The following is a 17,588-nucleotide window of genomic DNA, read 5'->3' as shown; positions in this document are numbered from 1 at the left end:
CCCGAGCCCCCTGCGAGGCCCTTTAAGACGAGGACTCATACTGGACCCTCCATCAGCTGCCGGACAGCAGAGCTCTCATGGGCTCTGTGCTGGGAAGGGCAACATAGAACTTTGGACCATGAAAGATTCTGGCGAATGGCACGTGAGAAGAAACCAGCGGGAAGCGTTTTCTTTTGGCGGCATCATGGGGTCGGACTGGATGAAGGAAGTAGAAAGATGAACCATGTGTTTGCCGGGCTCTCTGGGGGAGAAAAGCAAGCTCGGGCTTTGCCCTGGCCCTCGGCGATGACCCACTGGTCGCTGTCCTTTGCCCAGCTGTTCGTCAGCACCGGCCTTTTCAGACCTCAGGATTAAGACTCAGGAGGGAGGGCGTGAAATAGCTGGAAATGCAGCTTTTCAAACACATCGGTTCACTCGCAGTGCTGTGAAGGCTTCGTCTGTCCTGTCTCGAAGTGTCCAGCCTGACGTTGCTGGTCTGGCACCTACTCATCCATCTCCACGTACGTGGACGGGAACCAGCCCACCTACAGGAGAGAAGCAACCACTGAGCCACGTGACTTCACACCTGCCCCTCGAGGGGTCCATCCAGCATGTGGGTTCCCCAACACCCCATTGAGCTGGAGTGACAGACCCAGTGCAGGTGAGTAAGGCGGGAGTATGGGCTCCTGGAGCGGGACAGCGTTCCCATTGGCTGGCACACAAATGAATATGCAAAGGAAGGGTGGCTCTAGCATGGAATGATTCCTCTTTCTGTCACAGAATCAGCGGGGTAAGAAGACAGAGGTCCTAGGTCCCTTTCCTCCCAACTGAGATTAGCAGCCCAGAGAGACAGTGTGTCTGCACATCAGGTTTCTGCTCTGAGGCCAAGGGACTAATGCTGAAATGCTCAACCCTCTTCCCAATGAGAAGCCACACCCTTGTGCAGGTGACCTTGGCTTATGCCCCCACCACATTCCCTCGGTGCATGCTCCTTGCGGGCCCACTGTGGGTAAGAAACACCAGCAGGGCCTGGAGCCAGAGTCTGGGGAGATGAGGGCTGCCGGTTGGAGGGCTGCTCCCCAGCAGCTCGAGATGGTCTACAGCAGCCATGACCTTCGTTCACGGGCAGAGCACATGAGCGGGCGAGCTCACCTTGCCGTTGGCTTCTCCTCGCCACCAGCCGTTGCCGCTCATCTTGGTGTAGATCTTCACCACGTCCCCCTTCAGCAGGGACAGCTCGCGCATGTCTCTCGCGCAGAAGTCGTAGCGCGCCACGGCGATGCCCAGCACCTTGGGGCTCAGCACTGCGGAGACAGGACGGGGAGCCACTGACGTGCGGTGCGAGGACCCGAGGGGCCAAGCGGGGGAGCGTCGGTGATGCTGTCACATGCGGAGGTGTGACTTCAGATGGACTAGCGACAATGGCAGGCAGCCTCGGGGCGAGCAGCAGGATGGCTTTCGGGGCAATCGGGGGTCAAGGTCACATCCTAACGTCTAAAGGCCACAGTTCTGTCCTCATATTCTTCAAAACGACAAAACAGGCACTCGTTTTTTATGTTTTTGTATCATGTCTTTTTTTTGTTTTTTTTTTTTAAAGGTTCCTATCAAAAGAGAAAGTACTAGCACACACTTCCTACAGATGCCACATACTCTGCTTCTAACTAGAACCTGCAGGCAGAAAGCTTTCCATTTTAGCTGGAACCTTTTAGGACTAAGACTCAAAACCACCAGTTTGTTTTTGCTCAGAAATTCTTCAGTCCATCGCTTCCAGTTAAATGGCACTTCCTCCCCCAGCCGGCCTCTTTGTTGTTATTGCTAGACGTATTTGGGGCTAAACTCAGTTATTGTTTTATATGTCATCTCACGTATGTGAAGAAGCTTCAATCAGGTTTTCACAAACATAGTTCATCTTTTATTTCCAACGAATCCTGCCCCACAGAAAACCTTCACTGAAGTATGTCATTAAAAATGGTGTCAGTTAGGTCGGTGTGGCTCAGTGCTTGAGTGTCCACCTATGAACCAGGAGGTCACGGTTCGATTCCTGTTCAGGGCACATGCCCAGTTGTGAGCTCGATCCCCCATGAGGAGCATGCAGGAGGCAGCCGATCAAGGAGTCTCTCTCATTATTGCTGTTTCTCTCTCTCTCGTTCCCTCTCCTTTCCTCTCTCTCTCTCTCTAAAAAATCAATAAAAACATACTTCTTTTAAAGACTATCTCATCGTGTTCATCTCCTATATTCAGATTGTTGGAATGGTTGACACTAACGGGTTGTTTGATCAGGAGCTCCCTTACTGCCTGCCCAAACCTGCCTTGAAAGGAAAACGCATTCCAGCTGCTTGCAGCGAGTGCTGCATAACACGCTGATATAGTCACTTCCCTACCTGTTGCTCTTTGGGGTTATAAAGTGTTTCAATTATACGTTCAGTGATTCTGAGAATCACTCACCTGGGATGGAAGGAACTAAAGTAGAATAAAAAGAAACAAACAGGAAACACCATCCGTGTTGGCAACAGTGCGCAGAGCCCAGCAGCCACCATGGCGACCTGTGCTGCCAGCAGAGCCTGCGCACACATGTGGACACGGGCTCTCTGGCCCAGTACGCGTGGCTTTGCAATGACAGAAATGTTTTTAGCCTCCAGCTGTCAATCATACGATAAACAAATGGCAATGCTGCAGACTTCAGAAGTGTAAAGGGAGTGAAAACGGGTCATTTTATTTTACTGTTCGGACAAAACTCACTTGAATCGTTTTCCGATTGAGTTACAGGGCACGCCTTGCCTCGATGGGCACACATAAAAATACCCGTGGCGGGAAAAGCCCATTATCGGCTGAGCCGGGAGGCCTGGCCTGGGTCTCTGAGGTTCCGGAGGCCACATTTTTCCCGCCTGTGAGATGAGAGGTGTGTGCTAGATGGCTGACTTCTGAGGCCCTCCTCCTTCTAAATGGTTCTGCTGGGACTTAGAATTTTATTTTTTAAAATCTGTAAGGAAAGGTCCTTTTTCTAGCCATAATGTACTCTCCTCAATGCCCCATAAATAACCAAATCAATTCTCTGGCTAATGATAGAAACCGAGACAAAAATACCCAGAAATGAAACGATGGGCATGACCTCCCTGGAGCCATCATGCTGAATTTCACTCTTACATTTGGAGACCCTGTTAGGACGTATGTTCTATTTATTTCCTGAACGCTGGCTTTTCTCAACTAAAATGTCCACCCTTCAGGAAACTGACAGTGTTACAGGGTATTCCACGCCCTCCTTTATACTCTCGGTTCTCATCCCTCCCTCACCTCTTCCGACAAGTTGAATCAAAACTGTCTTGCTGAAATACAGAACCAGAACGGGGGCTTGTGAACACGAACACACACACACAGATACACACGCACGCACCGGAAGAGTGGAATGCCACACACACACACACACACACACACATGCACCGAAGGAGTGGAATGCCACACAGGAACACAGGCATACATACACACACACACACACAGGCTCACACACACATGTGCGCACCAGAAGAGTGAAGGCCATGGTGAGCAGTGACTGCGACAGAGGGGAGGGAGTGTGGGTGCGGATGTGACCTGGGCTGTGGGGGAGGAGATGCATCTACATGAGCAGCCACACGGAGAAGGCAAACTGTCTTCTTTGCAAACAGAAGCAAATGGAAACGATACGGACGAGCAGTGGAGCAGTACCTGACCAGAAAGGAGTGGAGGAAGGGGGGACAAAGCTGAAGTCTGGAGGAGGGACAAGAGAAAACCCACAGAGCAGAGAGGGGGCTGAGAGAGAGAGAGAGAAAAGCAAAAAGAACATTTAGGTGTCGGCAAAGGAAAAAAATACATCTCGACACAACCACCCCGTTGCCTGTAACGTTTCTCTCTGTTTCTCCCTCTCCCTTCCACTTTCTCTAAAAATCAATGGGAAAATATCCTTGGGTGAGGATTAACAACAACAATAAAAATTCAAATAAACAAATAAACAAAGCATTGGGGCAGAGTCACAGATTTACGTGAAGATTATAATCCTGTGACATGAGAACAATCCAATGGTCTTGGAGGATAGACCATGGTGCATTCCTACTGAATGAAGTACTAATTCGCTTCCTTCTGGTCACCTGAGAGAAAAATACAAAACTCCTCCACCTCTCTGAGAATCTAAGATACCTGGGTAACATTGGGCTGAAAAATAGAAAGATAACTTCTAATGGGTGTGTGAAGTTGCAATTCCGAGTGTGCTGTGACTACCTTGGCTGGCCATCTGTCAGAAATCCTTCCAAAGAGAATAGCTGTTAAGTTATCCAGATAAACACCAAGCCTATTGGTGGGTGTGACAGATCACTTCAGCGGTTGCTTACGGATGCATGTGACATTGTGCAGACGCTGTCAGAGCCCTGACGTAACCTATGTCTCCTTCAGGTTCTGCTTTTGGGGGTGGGAGAGGGAGAGGTGAAGTTCTATTACACAGATGCAAACTCCTTTTTGAAATACCTCTGGAAATTCCAGTTTTGCTTAGGATAACATTCTGGGAGTGATAAAATTGCACTCAGTTAGCCTTCAAAATAGTTTTATGGTTGTTGTAATTTTTTTTGTTTGTTTTATTTTTAAGATATCAAACTAAGAGAATGGGATCACGCTTTACTCCTCACGTTTTCCATCACGATGGTCTCTCTCCCAGCTCTGTCTACCTGCAGGAAGACCACGTGACCAAGCGGTGATGAGACAAAGTGTCGGCCTTGAGCTCACATCCAACCAGAGCCTGCTTTCAGTCTGAGTGCTAATCTCTGATGACCTGTGCTTGACCCAAAAGACAGTGGCTTTCAGCAGTCCTGGCCACAGAGGAAACATGACCCGGAAGTCATCTTTAAACAGGATCCCAGGATGTGCGAGAGCTGGGCATGCGCCTTGCTTCAATACTGCTACCCAAATGGCACTGTGACCGCAGACACGAGTAAAATGAAAAGAGGTTGGCTGCCCTGGCCCATGTGGCTCAGTTGGTTGGAGCATCATCCTGTACCCTGAAGGGACACAGGTTCCATTCCTGGTCACGGCACCCACCCAGGTTGAAAGTTCGATTCCAGCTTGAGGCATTTATGGGAGGCAGCCGATGGATGTTTCTCTCTCTTTCTCTCCCTGCTTTTCTCTCCCCCCATTCCGCCCTCTCTAAAAAAATAAATTAATTAATAAACATATTCTCTATTGAGGGATTAAAAAAAGTTTGGCTGATGTAAAAGTCATTGAAAAGTACAAAAATTCCATATTAACATACCCTTTACATTTTCTGTGGAGCTCTGAATGCAAACATGATTTTTAACTTGGCACAAAGAACCGTATGTGGAAACGTCTTAATAAACCTGCTGGGCCGTCTGACTGCTGAGCTGGAACGCCCCCTGGCTAAAGGCATTAGCATGTGAACTGCTTTATAGCTCAGACTCTAGGAGAAAGAAGCTGGACGTCCTTGTGCCCCCACCCATTGGAGGGCGGTACTCACAGCTGCTGCCCACCCGGCTGCCCCTCTGCCCAGCCACAGGCTCCGGCTCCTTGTATGGGAACTGGAGGGTGGTATCCAGGCTCCGGAAGCCTTCCTTCAGGGAGTGGTGCTTGTAATACTCCACCAGCTCCTGAGGGCAAAGAGAATGAAGGTCATGGTTAAGAAGGCCCGGCCAGTTCTCAAACGCATACACAGTTCTCCTTCACATATACGTGAATGAGGATGGGCCATTCGATATGCAATTTCCCATAAGCCTATGGGACAATAAATAACAGTCACTCCCTGCCATCTGCCTGTACGGTACACCTGCTCAGGGACTGTCTTGGTTTCTCTGCCCCTTGTAATTGCAGTTGTCCCTATTGTCACTCATGGATGGAGCGCATCCTGTGAGTCTTCTGTCAGACTAAGGAGAGACCGCACTCCATGAAAAGAAACCAAACTGAACGTCAATCTCAGAACAGCAATTATTGCTCCTATTTATGAGATACTTGCTTTTCTAAACAAAAACAAAGGGAGCAGCTGCTTGCTGAATACAGAGCAATTTCTAGTTTCCTGCATTTCCTTCCGACGTCACGAAGAGCAAACTTGGTTGTCAATGTACTTCTCCACGATGAGCCAGTGCTGATAAGCCATGGGTGCTGCATGGCGTTGCATGTGTTAAATGATGAAGTGTCCACAGATGCCCATGTCTCAGCTCTGTGTGGCCTCTGGCACTTATACAGGTCACTGACGTGGCTCCTCCGATCTTCTCTAATACTCATTGGCCTCATATACACCCAAGCCCAATGTAATAACCTCCCGTCTACTTTCGCACTGGAAGTTCAGGAAATTTCTTACGAGATGCTGGTTGCATGGATTCTACACAAATATCCAAATCCTCCCCGCCTTTAAACAGAAATTAAATAGTAATGAATTCATAATGGGAAAATGCATATGATGATCAGATGACTACCGGAGCTATAACATTTCTTACAAATAGCTGGAATGAAAATAAAAGCAACATCCCTTTTAACTCAATTATTTGTTGCTTTGACTGCAGCGCAGTAGGTGAAAACCAGTGTAGAACCTACTCATGGCTTCTATAAACCACACTGATGTCAACTCGGTATCTCCATTCTGTAGGTTATGTTCCAAGTTCCCGAAACAAGTCAATAGGGCCAAAAATCACCCGGAAGAAGAAAAGGAGAATGGTCAAGGCTCTATGAATCATTTATCACCTAACTCCGAGGACCTGTGGAAAATCACCGAGGGGAGAGTTTCCGGGTCACAAAGATTATGGAGATCGGGCCCTGCCCTCTAGGGGTTCTCACCCTTGAAGGAAAGTGAGGGATTATGGGAGTCCAAAGGCAACACAGAGAACTTCCTTTTGTGAGTACTTTTTGAAGAATGAGAGAAGAAAGTTCATGATACAGCCTGGCTTAAATTGAAGAACATGTACAACTTCAAAAGCCAGGAAGGAGGAAAGAATTGTTTTATTTTTTAATATATGTTTATTGATTTCAAAGAGGAGAGAGAGAGAGAGAGAGAGAGAGAGAGAGAGGGAGAGAAACATCAATGATGAAAGAGAATCAGAGATCAGCTGCCTCCAGGACGCCCCACAATGGTAGACAAGCTGCAACCACGCATGTCCCCTGAGCGGGAATCCAACCGTGACCTCCTGGTTCATAGATTAATGCTCAACCACTGACCACGCCGGCCGAGTGGACTGTTTTAAGTAGAGCCTCCAGGCTGGGAACAGACAGGAGGTGATAAAGACCACACTCAGACTACAGGCAGTGCGGCGGGGCTGAGCACTGGATAAAGCAAAGGGAGATTTTCCAACTCTCACATCTGTAAGATGGGGATGAGAGACAATTTCATGGAGGATAGTAAAGAGTATGTGACGTGCCAGGCACAGGTGAGGATCATGACCGCTGCCACCATGCCCTGACCAGTTACATAGTTTCTCACAATCTTCACACAAGACAGGAGAGGTGGGCCTTGTCCCCAGGGGTGCGGAAGTCCAGTGAGCTTCTTCCCCATGTGCGAGGTCACAGAGCTGGTGTCTGCTCCCACCTGCATCACGCTATGAGGAAGCAGCACCTGGCAAAGGTAAGCCCACACAAAAAAGGGCCACGGGGAAGGAGCACTTGCTAAGAGCCCGATATGGACCAGGAACTTTATGTGCGTAGACCTGAGATGCTAGGCTCTTACACACATTCTGTCTGTAATATATATCTACCTATCTGCCCGGTTGGTGTTACTCAGGGGTTGAGCATCAACCTATGAGCCAGAAAGTCAAGGTTCAATATCTGGTGAGAGCACATGCCCGGATTGTGGGCTTGATCCCTATGTGGGGTGTGCAGGAGGCAACCGATCAATGATTCTCTCTCATCGTTGATGTATCTCTCTCTCTCTCTCCCTCTCCCTTCCTCTCTCTGAAATCAATAAAACCTTTTCTTTTTTTCTTGGATCCAGATTACAGGATTTCTTTAAAAAAATTTTTTAATACATTTTATTGATTTTTTACAGAGAGGAAGAAAAAGATAGTTAGAAACATCGATGAGAGAGAATCATCGATCAGCTGCTCTTGCACACCCCCTACTGGGGATGTGCCCACAACCAAGGTACATGCCCTTGACCAGAATTGAACCTGGGACCTTACAGTCCACAGGCCGACGCTCTATCCACTGAGCCAAACAGGTTTCGGCAGATTACAGGGATTCTTGATGAAGAAAAGGAATTTGTAATCTGACAAGAAGAAAGAGGAGGATGAGGAGGATGAGGAGGAGGAACGACAAAATATTAGACAGAAATTTATATCCTCAAAATGGTTTCAATGATCAGAATATGGCATTTGCATTACAGTGATTTTTAACATGTTCTGCAAAGGCCAAATCTGGGATTAAATTCTAGAGGTGGCTATGACTATGTAACCTTTTTTACATAAAAAGGGGAAAGCCTGCCAGGGCTCTGAAAGAGCGGTGCTCACATAGACTGTGAGGATGATTCAAATGACCCCAGAGGGCTGTTCTTTCAGGCTCCTTATTTCAACTGAGTAAAACGTAACAAATACGAAAATAAACCAGAAAAGAATAAGTCAGTAACTTTGAATTTCAAGGTGATTCGGTTACAAGTAATACAGTTTTTATGTATTTTATCATAAACTAGAAGCCCAATGCATTAAATTCTGGATAGAGGCCCAGTGCATGGGGGGGGGGGGGGGGTCCATCAGTCCAGCCTGCGCCCTCTCGCAATCCGGAACTCCTTGGGGGATGTCCGACTGCCGGTTTTGGGACTGCTTGCCCCTAACTGCTCGCCTGCCTGCCTGTTCAGTGCACATCATAGCAACCGGTCATCCAGTCATAACAGTAGCTTAGGCTTTTATAGATTAGTATGCATTTAGGTTTATGCGAAGTTGGCTCCAGTGATCATACTGAGAAGGACTTGGGGACCATCTCATAATTACCCACCTCCACATTTTATGGAAGAAAAACAGATTCTCCAAGCCCTAGGGTCATGCGAATGAGTAAGCTGCAAAACGCTTCTTTTATCACTTCACTAAGCACGGGATACATTCTGGCTCCATTTTTACAGTCTTAGGAGGGCGAGCCTTCCCACACGTTCTTAAGCAGGTAGAGTTAAACGATGCTGCCTGAATCCTCTCCCATGGATGCCTTTCTGCCTCCAGCCTTTCGGTCTAATCCGCCCCTGCTTACAGTCATTGACCTTCAGGTACTACAAGTAAATAAGACGACTCTAAACAAAAGCAACAGCTAAGCCTCCCTTATCTCGCACTCACACTGAGGAGTCGGCAACACCGGTCTCTCTCAGAAATAATGAGCCCCGTCACTCCGGTTACCCAGGCAACAGGCACTGGGGATGATTTATAAACAGCATTTGGCCCTGGATGGTCTGGCACACATGACAATTAGAACAAAATTAATGCCTTGTAATCTGGAGGCAGAGATTCATTTAGAATTTGCATTTAATGAGGAGGAAAACACCAAAAATCTTGATCCACCGAGTTACGGAAGCCCGAGGGGAACAAGTGAGGTCCCAGCCCCCGGAGGCCCAGCCTCTCTTTGGGGAACTGGCTCGATGAACACCAGTCCTGGAGGCTGGGGGTGCTGTACATCCTGGTCCAGATCAAAATCTCCTCCCAGGCCCCAAGCAGCTTCTGGGGTAGGAGGACAGAACTTGGCCACCAAGATGGGAGGATAATGAATTATTCTTAAGAAGACAAGTCAAAACCACAGACCCCACTCACGTGGGAGCTGTGCTACTGGACACCAACAGGATAAAAGGAAACGCTATGAAGCTGTGTGGCCCCACATGCCCAGTGATGGTGCCTATGAGCCTCCCCCGCCTCCCCACGGGACCAGTTCCTGGCAGGAGCTGTCCCTACTGATCGCAGGTCCTCATAGTATTTCCTACGTCAGGGTCCAAGGACAGTACCATGCTGAGGTCCTGGTACCAGGAGGGTGTGCTGACCTGAAAGCATCTTTAGAACCCAGTGGCATCCTTTCTAAATCCTGCAAACACACGGCAGTTTCCACAGTGAGGACGCGATGTGAATGTGTGCAACAAGAATGGAAGCCCAGAGCGGGGCAGCTCCAGACATGCTCAGCTATCTCATCGGCATTTGTTACAGTCAGGTGCTAAACGGGCCAAAGTGTTTTCCTCAGACTTATCAGCTCCTTATCTTTCATTCCTTATGCAATTACCGTCATGAGTAATGATGGGGATGGTTCTCAGAAAGGCATCCTTAGGCGATTGCATCATGCTAATGTGTAGGGGACACCGTGAGCAAAATCTCACATGAGACTGAATCAAGTACAAGAGATAATGCCATAGGGAGACTCAATGGATAAAGGTGTAACCCAGCATACAGTTTTACAGCCAACTATTTTTTATAAGCCAAAAGAATACACCCTAAAATAATTATTAAAAGTATAGTCAAGCCCTACTCAGTTTGGCTCAGTGGATAGAACATCGGCCTGCGGATTGAAGGGTCCCAGGTTCAATTCTGGCCAAGGGCACATGCCTGGGTCGCAGGCTAGATCCCCGGTGGGGGGCATGCAGAAGGCATCAGATCAATGTTCTCTCTCATCATTGATGTTTCTTTCTCTCCCTCTCCCTTCCTGTCTCAAGTCAATAAAAATATAGTTTAAAAAAATGTATAGTCCATACATAACTTAGTCACACAGTTGTTCACTGTCCTTATCAAGTATTACGTATGTCCTATGCTTTTTTAGAGGCTGGAGCGCAGTAGGTCTGCACACCAGCACCACCACAGACACGGGGGCAGGTGTTGTCCTACCATGTCACCAGGCGATAGGAATCTTTCAGCACCATTTTGTTGTTGTTGTTGTTGTTGTTAATTCTCGCTGGAGGACTTTTCTATTGATTTTTAGAGTGAAACAGGGAGAGGAGGGATAAAGAGAGAAGCGGAGAGAGGCATTGATATGACAGAGAGGCACATCGATTGGTTGCCTCCCACACCCACCCCAACCAGGGCTGGGAATCAAGCCTACAACCGAGGTATGTGCCCTTGACCGGAATCAAACCCAAGACTCTTCAGTCCATGGGCCAAAGCTCTAACCATAGAGCCAAACCAGCCAGGGCTTCAGCTCCATTTTAATCTTATAGGATCTCCATTATAGATGCAGTTGGTCATTGACATATCCTTTGCTCACGTTTTATAGTTTCAGTGTAGTTTTGCTATTAATTCTTAATCCCTTCCCTTACATTGACCGTGCTGTCTGCCTGACAGAAGATCCCGGATATGGAGGAAATCATACCCATGTGTCTCCGGCTGTGGCATTTCACCTGTCAGATGAGGGTTGCTCATGTTAGCTCTGGGACAGGGGCTCTTAACCTTCGCTTCCAGAAGATCGCTGCGAAAGAGGGCATTGCTCTCTGTGCAAACTGTGAGTCCTGGGTCTCTAGCTTTTCTCCAGCCAAGGACCTCTGTCCCTAACCCAGTCTCTGTGGTATCACACTGGCTTTTCCCATCGGACCGCAGCTGCTGAAGAACTTTCTGGAGCAGAACTGGGTGGCACAGAGCTGCACTGCTCAACCCTTCCCAGAGACCCTTCTTTCCCTCAGGTCCCCTCAGCTCCTCTGCTAGGGGGTTTGCCGTTGCTGTTACTCTCCAAGTTGGCAGGGCTGGAGTTCAGCGTTGGCCCCACAGCAGCTTGATGCCTGCTAGTAACTGTGACACGTGGACGCCTTGTTCCCATCCCCAGGAGCCCTGCAGGTGCAGACTCGAGCTGGTGTGCTCTGCAGGGGCAAGAAGATGCCCGAACGCTCTGCACTCTTTGATCATGTCTGGGCTGGGCCGTCACTCAGCATCTGTGCATCCCAGGTCCTCAGGCGGGAGGGTGCTCCTCAGGCCCGCTCCTCTCTGCGCACAGCCTGCTGGGCCAAGAGGACGCGAGTCACAGCCCGCACGGGGGCCTGAGCCTGGAGCCGTTTCCTCTTCCCAGGATGTGATCTTGCTGCCCGCCTTCGTGTTTGAACGGGGACGGCGCAATTTCCGTGCAGAGAGGTTTCTGACTCTCCTTTTGACTCGGATGTCGCCCTTTCTTGGAAACCCGTTCCCGCCATGGCTCGGGTCCAGGTTTTTGGAGAAGGCCTGCCAGCTGCCTGCACGGAGACGCTTACTCTCCGCTCTGGCTTTGCTGTTCACATCTGCAAAGTGTCGAGAGATGTTTTCTGGAAGGCTGCAGCCTGGATCGCTAAATGGATGGCCCGGCCAGTCAGATGTCCTTCCTGATGCTCCTCAATGTGCCCGGGAGGCCACTCCCCACACATCCCACATCCTGGGTCCAAATTGTCATCATCTCAGGACATGCGCTCAACCCGAGAAACAAACCTGAGACCGCTCTTAAGGCAACAGGAACTCCTTTACTATCAGCACTGCACAGGCAGGATAGGGAGGTACAGGCATTGTCTATATGGCATATACATAACATTCTTAGCCACTAATACAACTATTAGGTTGTAATTATTTAAATGGAATATTTTATTAAATGATTGTATTAAATTATTTAAAATTATATATTTTATTAAATAATATTTTTTCTTATAAAGCAATTTTTGCATATATATATATATATATATATATATATATATATACTATTTCAATTTCAATGTAAAGGTCCCATGAGATCTTATAAGGTAAAAATGATACCTTGTTCATGTATAATCGTGCAAAGTCATGAAGGAGAACACAGACCATTTAAAATAGCAGAAAACAGCCCAGCCGCATGGCCCCGGGGTTGAGTGTCAACCTATAAACCCGGAGATCACGGATTGATTCTGGTCAGGGCACAAGCTGGGGCTGTGGGCTCCAACTCTTGTAGGGGGGGTAAAAAAGGCAGCCAATCAAGTGTTCTCTCTCATCTGTGATATTTCTATCTCTCCGTCTCCCTTCCTCTCTGAAATTAATAAAAATATATTTTTTAAAATGGCAGAAAATACAAAAAGTGTTTCTATGTGACAGTATATTGCATTTTATCTGAAATGAGCCTGCATGTGAGAACTGCTTCACCGATTACAATGACGATTTTTTTGTACTATAATTTAAAATACCTTCTTCCACCTGAATGAGGAGGTAGACGTGGAGGAAGGAAGGGGAGGACAGAGGTGAGTATTCAACATTGGCTGGGTTTCATCCAACACAAGACAAAAGTCACACCAAGAACTGAAAGGTCACTATATTTGAATGTGTCTATTACTCTGACTCATAAGGAGTGTCGACACTGAAATGCTGTCTAAAACTTGCTTCACAATGAAAACCATGGCTAAGGAGAGCACTATAAAACAACTAGAATTCTTAAAATTAGAATTCTCAGGATCTGCTGCAAAATTATTCTCTTCACACAACTTCTCAGTGAGCAGAATTTCCATGGAACTATAGAATTAAACTGACCTTCCCAATAAGAGAAAAAATAAGGCCCACAAATTGAAATGAACTAATCAATGCTTACCATTAAACTTTTAAATTTTCTATTTTCTGCAATGTGAAATAAGCCATCTCTTGTTACAATCTTGATATGCTTTGCTTCATTATTGTACCTGTGGGCAATGAATAACGTATGAATATAAATGTGGCTTTAATCAGAAGAAATCAATAATGGCCAGAGGGCATGCCCCCATAACGCTATAGGAATTAATTCAGAAGACAAAATATATACCTGTGCCAATACAATGGTGACAACTCATTTACCAAATATATTTACTAGGTCGGTTGGAGATACAACCAATCTTTGAAAGGAGAAGGGAAACTAATTTGACCAATCATTATGCTCAATATGTTCAGTAAGTCCCACTGGAGAACACAGGAAAAGAAAATAAAACGAGATAGAGTCATGTATACTCTTAGAATTTACCAAAAACATCCACGTCAAGTCACCCAAATACAATGTTATGACGAGAGCGGACATGCCAATTAGCAGCCTTTACCACTTGACGGTGTTTTTCTAACGGGTGTTTTCAAGTGGCAATGACCTGTCTGGACAGAAGCATCGTTCCTGCTGTAATTAGATCCTTGGTTTTCCCCTGCAGGGCTCCACGTGTCGGAGGGTCTATGCAGTTCTGCAACAGGAGCTGTATTTCTGTAAAAGTGTTTGACCTACTTACTTAATGCTAATCGCGTATTCGCCCGACTCTTTGGTCCGGAGCCTCACCAGGTAAGTGCTGTTCAGCCTGTTGATCAGTTCGGTCTCCGCCTGCAGTCTCTCCATCGCCCCGGCGTACCTGTAAGAGACAAGGAGAGGCATCCGTGTCATGTGCCCGGAAAAGAGTAGAGGCCACAGGTAAGTATCTGCCAGGATTTTAACTCCGTGGCAGGTCTGAGCTCTCCTGACTTCTGTGCCAACTAATTCTATCACTTCAAAAGGAATAAGGAAGAGACTTCCTCTGGTTCTTCCAAACACAAGTGCTCTACAAAGCTAACAGGAGTAAAATGAGACATGCTTAATACACAGTAAATATTTATCAAATAGCTGACTGAGACAAGGAGAGGAGCCAATAGGTACCAGGTTAAAGAGAGCTGTAGGGAGTTTAGGTAAGACACACAAATGTACACACTACACACGTACACACACACGTATACCCACACAACCCCAACACTTCACCTCTCCTATGTACACTATGAAATGAAATCTACTTTGAGCATCTTTCTCAAGAAAACTCCAGTAACAATTTAAGTTATTTCTTAAACTAATTTTTGGATAGAAGATGAACTCTGTTAGCCCACATATTGGCTAAAAGCTATTTTCTCAAGCAACTAGCAGTACTGAGTAAAACATGTCTTTAAGAGTTTTTTTTATTGTTGCCTTTGAACACGCCCCCATCCATCTAATGGACATGGAATGTGTTTTGGCACCCCCTCCTTTCAGGAGCCCTTGAACTACGGGTCTGGCATTTCAACTCGGCTGCATAAACATTTTTAATACTTACCAAGGCTGGCAAGAATAATCTACTGGTTTGGGCACCTAGGATATAAAAAAAGCCAAAATAGATTAAGTTTACTTAAGGGAAGCTTTTAGAAATCAATCACTAATTCCGTTCAGCTGACTCAGCGAGAAACCCCTCAGTAACAGCCCCAGGTCTGTCCACCCGCCATTTCGTCCACAGTGAATCACGGTCTGTGTCAGGGAAATAGAGCATAATTCATCTGGCTTTCATCCATTCTTTCCTTCATTTTGCTGCCACTGTACTTCCAAGGGGAGAGATAACAGGAGAAATATGAAGTGGAAACTTAGGGTATTTTTTTAAATCAAGGCAGTTTAGTCTTCTCGTGGAAAATTAAAAGGAAAATGTTAGGGTAACCGAATAGCACCCCGGCTTCCTCCAGACACTGGCAAACAGGCCCAGCGAACAGTATGTCCTTCAGGTGGCCTCTTCATTTGTGACACAAAGTCTACACTCTGATCTTCAGGAAAAAGTCATGGAAAAGATTCATTTTTTTCTCTCTTTGAAAAAGAGAAAAAAGATATTACATTTCCTAAGCTCCCAACGAAAGAAACAGGAAGAAAAATCCCTCCGATTGCTTATGGAATCTAGACAATGAACAAAGCCAATGCGGGTATACTAATACTCATGGAATAACAAATAAAAGACACGCTATGTAGATGGGCAAAGTTGATAAACCCGGGAGTGCACAGTTGTCTCTTGTTCAGAAAGTTTTCATGAAATCATGTGACTCTGTAATATGGACGCACAAAGGCATATTCCTGGGCCTTTTAATTTCCAATGATTGAAAATGGTATTAGCATCATTTTTAACAGTAAAAGCGATCGTATTTCAGAAGTGTGGCCAATGTGAGCATGCCTGGTTTCATAGTAGGCAGTTACTCTTCTGTCCTTTCAGATGAAGAGTCAAACATCTCTAAAACTATCAACATTTAAATACTATGACCCATGCTGAAACTGGTTTGGCTTAGTGGATAGAGCATAGGTCTGCGGACTGAAGGGTCCCAGGTTCAATTCCAGTCAAGTGCATATACATTGGTTACGGGCATATCCCTGGTAGGGGTTGTGCAGGAGGCAGCTGGTCGATGGTTCTCTCTCATCGATGTTTCTAGCTCTCTATCCCTCTCCCTTTCCCTCTAAAATCAATAAAAAATATGATATATATATATTTTAAAAAGATGCTCCAGTATAGAATCAGGAAGGACTGAAATACAGCAACTACGACAGATTAAGGGTGGTTTTGTTTTTCCCAAACTATCAACTCCATTATTTTAGTAAAAACATTTATTTACCGAGAGCCAAGAACTTAATTGTTCCTCAGAAAAATCCACCCAAAACAGCAAATTATGATGATAAAATAATGTCACCCCTAAACAGAAATTTATAAATCTCATAAAGCACTAGACAGTGCATATTGGTTTATAGTCGTCTGTAATAATATTTGAGTAAATACTCATGCATTCTCCTTGTATCAACCTAATGTGCTTGATGATTTCGTAAAATGTCATTATAACATTAAGTAAACAGCAGTGACAAGCTAAAGCATGCTTTCCAACACACTAGTTCAAGTGTAACATCTCTCTGTAACTCAGCATGACTGGGACTAGATTAGACCCCCATCTCACCTGGAGGGAGTGGGGGAAGGGAAGGGAGAAGAGAAATTGGTACAGTTCAGCTGATCTGTAGCTTTGGAGAATCCTCCTAAAACCTGTAGACAATTTAATTTTATAAATTCTACTAAGTTAAATGTTCTTCTTACCATACTCTTCTACCTTTGAAAAATATTTTCTGACAATCAAATCATAATAATTGGGGGATTTTAATAGCACTGGCCAAAGCGTTCAAACACACAATAATATGATTGCTCCAGAAATATTGACAAAATTAATGAGCAACCAGGCCAGCATCGATTGCACATCCTTGAACAATGAATTACAACATCAAAAAAACACAGAAGAAATAAAATACTCATACTTACACATGGGCAAGGCTTGACAGCGTCACTCGGAAAAAATCCAACCTCTCCTGTGGCTAAATTTCTACCCTGAATTAGGGGGGAAAAAATCCCAATTTAGAACAAATTTAACACAAATGATAACTTCGTAACACAAGGGACACGGCCGTGACTCGGGGTCCTCAAGCCTGGCGCATCCGATCCAGGGAACTCACGCGGCTCAGGAACGGAAGCAAAGAGCGGAGAGCTTTTAAGATCATTAAACCCTACACGTGGTTTCAGAACATGATTATAAACTAAGAATTCAAGCTTGACTCTCCAAACCACCATTCAGTTTTGTTAACTTGACATTCCTCAATCCTACCGGGGGACAATAAGCAATACTCTGTTTTTCAATTTCATGGTCATTAATCCAAGCAGATCATATTGGTCTTGGGCAGGCTCCATAATTAATGAGGGACTCGATTTACATGGTTATCATGGGTGTGGCTAACAGAACTTGTGAGCACATTCCTCCAGGACAAGGGACAGTTCAAGATATGCAGAAATGGAAAGCACAGCATAAGGTGATGTTTCTGATGACTTTCATATTTAGGGAAAAGGAGTAGGATGCTAATTAAGGGAAGAGAACAATGATGACCTTGGAGGAGAGGATCTTAACCCCAAACAGCACTGTAAATGAGAAAAGAAGAAAGAAACA

The 17,588-nt window shown here is 45.9% G+C and overlaps 1 protein-coding gene across 7 annotated transcripts in view; it reads right to left on the bottom strand.

Annotated features, from left to right (window-relative positions):
- Window positions 1–17,588, bottom strand: part of VAV3 (vav guanine nucleotide exchange factor 3) — a 157,380-nt gene that overhangs the window by 15,688 nt on the left and 124,104 nt on the right. Inside the window, exons 21-28 of one of the 7 annotated variants that reach the window (XM_036452654.2) lie at window positions 16,913–16,978; window positions 14,921–14,955; window positions 14,099–14,215; window positions 13,447–13,534; window positions 5,471–5,600; window positions 3,679–3,762; window positions 1,132–1,283; window positions 467–524 (exon numbers count right to left, since the gene is read on the bottom strand). In XM_036452654.2, coding sequence (XP_036308547.1) covers window positions 483–524; window positions 1,132–1,283; window positions 3,679–3,762; window positions 5,471–5,600; window positions 13,447–13,534; window positions 14,099–14,215; window positions 14,921–14,955; window positions 16,913–16,978 — 714 coding nt within the window. In that variant the 3' untranslated portion in view covers window positions 467–482. Of the gene's footprint in view, window positions 1–148; window positions 525–1,131; window positions 1,284–3,678; window positions 3,763–5,470; window positions 5,601–5,662; window positions 6,236–13,446; window positions 13,535–14,098; window positions 14,216–14,920; window positions 14,956–16,912; window positions 16,979–17,588 lie in introns of those variants that run through there. The other 6 variants (XM_036452653.2, XM_036452655.2, XM_036452656.2 and 3 more) reach the window with 6 other exon arrangements.

This window comes from Pipistrellus kuhlii, unplaced genomic scaffold (genome assembly GCF_014108245.1).
Source record: "Pipistrellus kuhlii isolate mPipKuh1 unplaced genomic scaffold, mPipKuh1.p scaffold_m20_p_24, whole genome shotgun sequence".
NCBI lineage: Eukaryota > Metazoa > Chordata > Mammalia > Chiroptera > Vespertilionidae > Pipistrellus > Pipistrellus kuhlii.
Note: the sequence above shows the minus strand (reverse complement) of the source record. Positions and strands in the feature narration are given on the sequence as shown.